Raw genomic sequence first — 6,757 nt, 5'->3', positions numbered from 1 at the left:
GCGGGCGGCTCTGGGGGTCGGTAGCAGCCCCACCACCGAGCCCAGGAGTCAGTTCCATTCCTGCCGGGCCCTGTGGGTTGCCGAGGGCAGTCTGTCCCGTCGGTCCCGTCCGCCCGCCAAGCCGCGAGCCCCGCTCCGGGCGGGCTGGCTCACGATGGCCGCGCACGTCAGGGGAGACACCCCCGTGAGATCCCGGCATATATAGGAGCTGCGGGGGCATCGCCGGCCGATCGCAGCCGCTCCGTGCCGCCAGGGGCTCCGCAGCGCCATGGCCGTGGCCCTGGCCCGGGCGGCGGGGCGAGCAGGTGAGGGGGAGGGCGGCGGGGTGGGGGCGATCGGGGGCGCACCCCGACATTCCGCGCCCCGACGCCGCCGCCCTCTCCGCAGATGCGGTTGCGGCGCTGGCGCTGCTGTGGCTGCTGCTCTGCGCTCCAGGGGACGCCGGCTGTCACCCCCTGACCGTGGCCGATCTCTTCGACCGGGTGATCCGGCTCTCGGGCAGGATCCACAGCCTCTCCACGGCGCTCTACGCCGAGCTGGTGAGTGCCGGGCCGGCCCCGCCGCCGCGGAGCTGGGCTTGCGCCGCCCTGGGAGCGGGGAGCGGCGGCCGACGGGCGGGATGGGGGAAACGGCGGGGGGATGTGAGGGGGTGGTGCTCTCGGTGCTCGTTTAGGTGTTCTTCCCCCGTAGGAAAAACACTTTCCTCCCCGTGACAACGAGCTGGGAAGGCCCGCTCGGAAGTGCCACACGTCGGGGATGCTGACCCCCAACGGCAAAGAATACGCCCAAAAAATCCCGGTAAGGGCAAGGGCGGCGCCGGCGGACAGAGACAGGGCAGAAGCGGGTACTGCGAGTCTTGGGGCACGGGAAGGGACTCTGCGGTCACACCGCCTTCTTTCTCCCCACCCTGGAGAGGGTTCCTATATACCTCCTGTCATGTCAGAACCCTAAAAATATCTCATTTATCATGCTGCAATGGTCCCCCACTCCAGTCGGGCTGGAGATAGGCAGAGAGGTTTTTATGCTTCCGGAGCTTCATCAACAATCTGGATGAAAGAGACTGCTAAGTTTTGACGCCAAACAGGTGCACATCACAGAGGTATTGCATATAAATCTTTAATTAGTTGAATTTTAAATCTGTATGTGGTACCTAAAATTGGATCATAAACACTAGTTATAATAAGGATATTGCAGTAGTACTTTGTCAGAAGGACTGACAAACATCCTTTGATTTTGTTGAGGCAAACTCAGTGGAATAGAAACTTAGAAACTTGTGTGTGTGGCAAAGAAGTCACATTAATCAGTATCACTGCAAAGTACAAAAAACAATCAGGAGAAAGGTATAACAGTCATCTCTGAATCGGTAGTTAGGTAAGGAGAAAAGAACAGCAAATTTGTTTACATCACAGTTGTGATGGCAAAGAGAAAAAAATCGTTATTAGTTTAGGGAAGAGTAGGAAGAGTTTATTCCTACAGAGAAAAAGCAAATTGTGATGTTGGCAACAAACTAGTGGGAGAAACTTTTGCCTCTAGGAGACAGACAAAGATAATTGCTAACATTTTGGCTTTTGGTTGTGATGGAGTGAGGAGCTTCCCCCAGGACGTCCTTCTAGAAGGTCCCCTAGAAGGGCAATGAGAGATGAGGCCCTGCTCATGTTAGCTGAAAACATGACAAATACAACTTCTGGGTGTTATTATATATATACAAATAACCAGAGACAGAGTGGTGTTTTAGAAGTGATTTGCAGATATAAATCTTGATCCCACTGAGATTTCTTCATGAGACTAAGAGTATTCATATGATCTGCTGCAAAGTAACAGACACATCCTCTACTGTTTCAATTTATAAGAGAGAAGAACTAACTCACGTGATACTGAAACTTCTGCAAGCCTGGAAAGAACCACTTTCCCACTTTAACCAGCATATTGAGCACTATCAAGAGCTACCTGATGACAGCCTTAGCAAAGCTAGGCAAATCAGCAATATGGTACATGAGCTGAAGACCGGAGTCGAGAAAGTAACAGAAAAGGCAAGATTTTCGATGTAGCTTTTATTTCTATCAGTTATGTGGCATGGGTGACTTCCAGGAGGAGGCGATGTCTGCTCCCACTTGGATTTGGAGGCTCTTATTCAGTAAAATGCAGGACTTTGTTAAAGATACTTTAGCAAAGTGTCTTCCTGTCACAGGATGAGACTTAGCTATAGATTGGCAGATATGTACATAGGAGTGCATATCTGTGAGGCAACATTTTATTAATATGACATATATGAACAACACACACAAGTACAAATGCTTGAGCCTTTTGTATCTTCATATATGAGCCAGTAATGACTTGAGTTTTCTAGGCCAGGAGAGACGATGTGGGTAGACCATAAAAATGCTTAATAATTGTGTTAAGTTTTATTTGTATTTACATTCTATGCAATTCAAGTATCACTGCTGTCTGATGCAAAGAGCTCCTTCCTAAGGCAATAATTTTATGCTGGGATAAGTTCTTCAAGACAACAGTGGCATTGCTTAAGTCTGAAGTCAGTCACAAAACATTTTCAAAACTCCATTCCAAATTATGGCAGATTATATATAAATCATTGGATTAAATTCTTTGCTGTTTCCATTTCTGTCTTCTCATTACTAGCTTGAAGTCCTAACCTTTGCATTTTTTGTTCATTTATATCTAAAATTAACTGTGGTTTTGGCTGAACAAATGAAATCTGTGTGCCCATTCTGTAAAATGGCTACACTGCCAGGGAGTCTGTTTCACTAAAAAAAGAGTGATTAATAAACTAGTACCTTACACTAGCAGATCACCTCTCAACTTTATGAACACAGGTGAGGAATACAAGTTTTAAAACAGTAAGCAGCTCATCACTAGAATAAGCTGAACTTTACCATAAAATGCAGCCTTCTTTAGGGTGACTCAGAGTTACAAACAGAAACTCCATCATCGGAATGCAGCCATGGTTCTGGGTTAAAATGGCCTTAAAGTTCAGAAGTCTTCAACCTCAAAGCTTGACCTTTGCTTCATTGTGTAGCTGAAGCAAACTCTAAACTAGGTATACTCTTTTGGTGTATTTGCATGCTTTAATTTTTCTAAAACACCTTTGAAGCTATTACTAAGAGGGAAATCTCTGGAGTATTGATTTCTCTGTACCATGGATATTTCTATGCAGGGTAGAAATATAATTACAAAAATTAATGCATTCCATATTTTGCATCTATGTTTTTCTGTTTAAAATTAGGAGAATTCTAAACTTGCTTATGTTGTGAAGCACCTACTCTGAGAGGTGATCACAGTCTGTAGAATTCACCAGGTTAAATAAACAGCACTGGTGGATGCTCACGGTTAGGAGCGACCCTTCAGAGAAAGCATCAAAATAAATGGCTAAAAAATCTCAAGACTGATTTGCTATCATTCTTCAAGAGGAAATAAGGATTACCAAACAGGTTCCTCTACTTAAACTCAGATAAAGTATTCATTTCTAGTGTATCAAGAAATTTCAGTCTAGTTTAAAAGTTGCAGAGATACCATTAGGATAAAAAACCAATTTTATTCTATGTAAGGACCTTTACATACATCTTCAGTAAATATGTGAAATATCTGGAATAGCACGGCCCAATGGAGTGAGACCTCAGTTGCCTTCTGCAGTAGTATTTTCAAGACTTGTCGTATGTGTAGTTACAAGTTGAACTTCTTTTCCTGTTTTCAATACAGATGCAGTCAATGGGGATCATCAGCAATTCATTAAATGGAATGGCGTCACCTGAAGGAACTGGTTTATCAATTAGCAATGAAGCAAACATGATGAGTGACTCTGATTTCATTCACTGTTTTAGGAGAGATTCCAATAAAGTACAAAGCTACTTAAAAATTCTCAAATGTAGGATTATGCCAGAAAATAGTTGCTAAACTCTAATCCCTTGACAAGTAGTCTTCAGCATGTTGTTTATAAAGATTTAAAAAAAACCCTAGAACTTCTAAATTACCACTTTCACAGTAATTTTAATAGGAAAGTGTTTTTAAAATCCTTTGGAAGCTGACACAGTCGACCAATACAGATGAAATACAAAATAATGCCTCATGTGTGTATGTTGGTTAATGCACCAATAAAAAGGAGTGCTCTAGCATTAGATAAATAAATGTTCTTGCAAGTTACGCTGTGGCAGACTGTACTATGACTGATTCACACAGTTTAGATAAATACACAGAATTACAGAATGGCTTGGGTTGAAAGGGACCTTCATGATCATCGAGTTCCAACCCCCACTCTGCCATTGGCAGGGATGCCATCCACTAGATCAGGTTGGTGAGGGCGCCACTCAAGCTGGCCCTGAACACTTCCAGACATGAGCCATCCACAATTTCTCTGGGCAATGTATTCCAGTGCCTCACCATGCCTTTGAATAAAGAACTTCTTCCTGACATCTAATCTAAATATCTCTTATTTTAGTTTAAAATCATTCCCTTTTATCCTATCACTCTTTATCCATGTACAGACTGCTCTCCCTCTTTTTTATGAGCAAACTTTGAGTCATGTAAGCCTGCAATGAGCTTTCCCTGGTGCTTTCTCTTCTATAAGATAAATAATGCCCAATCTCAGACTTTGTGAGGTTCTTGTGGGCCCACTTGTTAAGCTTGTCCAGGTTCCCCTGGATGACATCCCCTCCTTCTGTTGTGTCAGCTGCATTGCTCAGCTTTGTATCTGCAAACTTGCTGAGGATGCGCTCCATGCCATTGTCTGTGTCGTTGAGGAAAATACTGCAGAGCACCAGTCCCAAGAGACAGAACCTTGAGGGACACCACATGTCACTGGCCTCCACCCGGACATAAGAACCATTGCTCACAATCCCCTGGATGCATCCAGCCAGCCAATTCCTTAACCACCAAATAGGCCAGCCTTCAAACCCATGTCTCTCCGATTTGGAGATAAGGGTGTCAAATGGGACCTTGTGGAAAGCCTTACAGAAGCTGAAACATAGGTACAACATAGCTGAAAGTAAGATTCAACCTGTTAAACCTTGGTACATCTGTATACTATCAATAAAGTATTTTACCTAAAGAAACTGTTTTCCCTCATTTCTACATATATACCTGCAGAATATTTCTTAACACTGAAGAGGGGCATTGATGTTGATCAGCTCATTTAACTGCAGGGCCTATGCCAGACTTTTATATTCACGTCATACTTCTTACTGATTTCTGAGGGCTTTCATATGTGTCCCATAAAATCTAGTATTTTTATTCATTTTGAATGCTCTTTTATGTCTGTAATGGCTTCACTGATTTCAGTAGAAACTCCTAAAGAAAAAATTTGTGAAAAGTAAGTCAGAATTCTGGTCCAAATAGTATTTCAGTCTAAGGGCTGAGCAGGGAGTAGCAACAAGTCTCTTTCCCATTCCACATGCTGCCACAGCTCTTGGGTTTTACAGTAATGATTACAAACTCCATTGCAAATAAAATATGAAAGCTGTCAGATATTTTAAGGAAATCACATTTTCCTAGCAGCAGGGTGGTGCTGCTGGCTGTGCATTCAACAAAACTTCTATGCATTAAGAGCCTGAGACATTTGAACAAGTAGATATAATCAACATGGATTTATTTTTAATATTCTTGACTTTTTTACCACTAAGTGCTCTTTTCTGGCCTTTCATGATCTTGATGGTTGCTGACAGTAGCAGGAGCTCAGGCAAGCAAGAATGAGGAGTAAAATGCTGATGATTTTTTAATAATGATACTACATTTGGGCTTGAGAAACCTAGCAGAGAAAGATGTCAAAGAAGCATTTATGCAGACCAGAGAAACAACACTTTAGTTACATGCCTGTAACTGCAAATATCCTCAGATATCTCCTACCAGGTAGATGGCTGCTGTACTTTTGCAGCTAGAAGCTGGTGAGTGGTCACAATTTGCATCTGGTCCCTGCTCTGCCAAGTATAGTAGAAAAGCAATGGGTTACATTGTGCTTGCCCTGAAGTCAAGTTAGTGGCTGCAGTTCCTTATGCAGTAAGATACCACAAACATCTCATGAAATAGCAGCATTCATGGGCAGATTTTGGGGAAATTCTGGAAACCAAACACAGCTCCAAAGAGAGGAAAGGAAGGCTCTGAGCAAACAGACAGAACCAGAGGGGGATGCCCACACTGCCTGCATCTAGCTGTGTTCACAGAAGATGCAGTAGCAATTAATAGCTGTATCATTAATGCGGCCATCCGGTGCAGCCGCAGTGGCGGAGCACAGCAGCCCCGCGGCAGCGAGGGGTCACTGCTGGCTCCCAGGCGCTGCAGCGCCTTCACTCGGGAGACAAGCGGTGCCAGGGCACTGCCGGGAACCGACACAGTCAGCGGCCAGGGGTGACAGACACGGGCGGGGGCACTGCGTCCGAGCGGCTGCCGGCAGGAAGCTCCCTCCGGACCGGCTGTGGCCCGCCCCGCTCCCCGGGGCCCCGCGGACGGGGCTGACAGGGTGGGAGGCGGCCGTGCTCCCCCGGGAGGTGGCCGTGCCCTCATGGTCATGGCTGGTGGCAAGCAACCGCAAGCGAATTGCATGGTGACTCAGAAATAGCCGAACCCGCAGCTGGCAGGACGTCCCAAGGGTGCAGCTGAGGGTCAGGGGGAAAACCTCGCAAACGGAGCAGGTCATACAAAAAACTCGCACCTCGGCCAAGGTGCTAAACCCTGGGAACATTTTTCTGTACAGAAATGTGAAAACCGAGAAAATTAGATAGTGGGTGGCACACGAGGAACAGTGCACCAAAGT

At 45.4% G+C, this 6,757-nt stretch overlaps 1 protein-coding gene across 1 annotated transcript; it reads left to right on the top strand.

The window, feature by feature from the left end:
• Positions 1–268: 268 nt before the first annotated feature.
• On the top strand, positions 269–3,909 carry LOC121339522 (prolactin-like). The gene is made up of 5 exons (XM_041411352.1): positions 269–305; positions 388–539; positions 691–798; positions 1,851–2,030; positions 3,715–3,909. Exons 1-5 carry the CDS (start codon positions 269–271, stop codon positions 3,907–3,909), a joined length of 672 nt encoding a protein of 223 aa, XP_041267286.1.
• The last annotated feature ends 2,848 nt before the right edge of the window (positions 3,910–6,757 follow it).

The sequence above is a fragment of the Onychostruthus taczanowskii genome, unplaced genomic scaffold (genome assembly GCF_017590055.1).
Source record: "Onychostruthus taczanowskii isolate IOZ18803 unplaced genomic scaffold, ASM1759005v1 scaffold35, whole genome shotgun sequence".
NCBI lineage: Eukaryota > Metazoa > Chordata > Aves > Passeriformes > Passeridae > Onychostruthus > Onychostruthus taczanowskii.
Note: the sequence above shows the minus strand (reverse complement) of the source record. Positions and strands in the feature narration are given on the sequence as shown.

Bases quoted from the DNA above. Each gene is read 5' to 3' on its own strand.
- LOC121339522 (XM_041411352.1), top strand. From the start codon at position 269: ATGGCCGTGGCCCTGGCCCGGGCGGCGGGGCGAGCAG. The intron at 306-387 runs GTGAGGGGGAGG...CCCTCTCCGCAG, and splicing joins CCGGGCGGCGGGGCGAGCAG to ATGCGGTTGCGGCGCTGGCG. The intron at 2,031-3,714 runs GCAAGATTTTCG...TTTTCAATACAG, and splicing joins TCGAGAAAGTAACAGAAAAG to ATGCAGTCAATGGGGATCAT.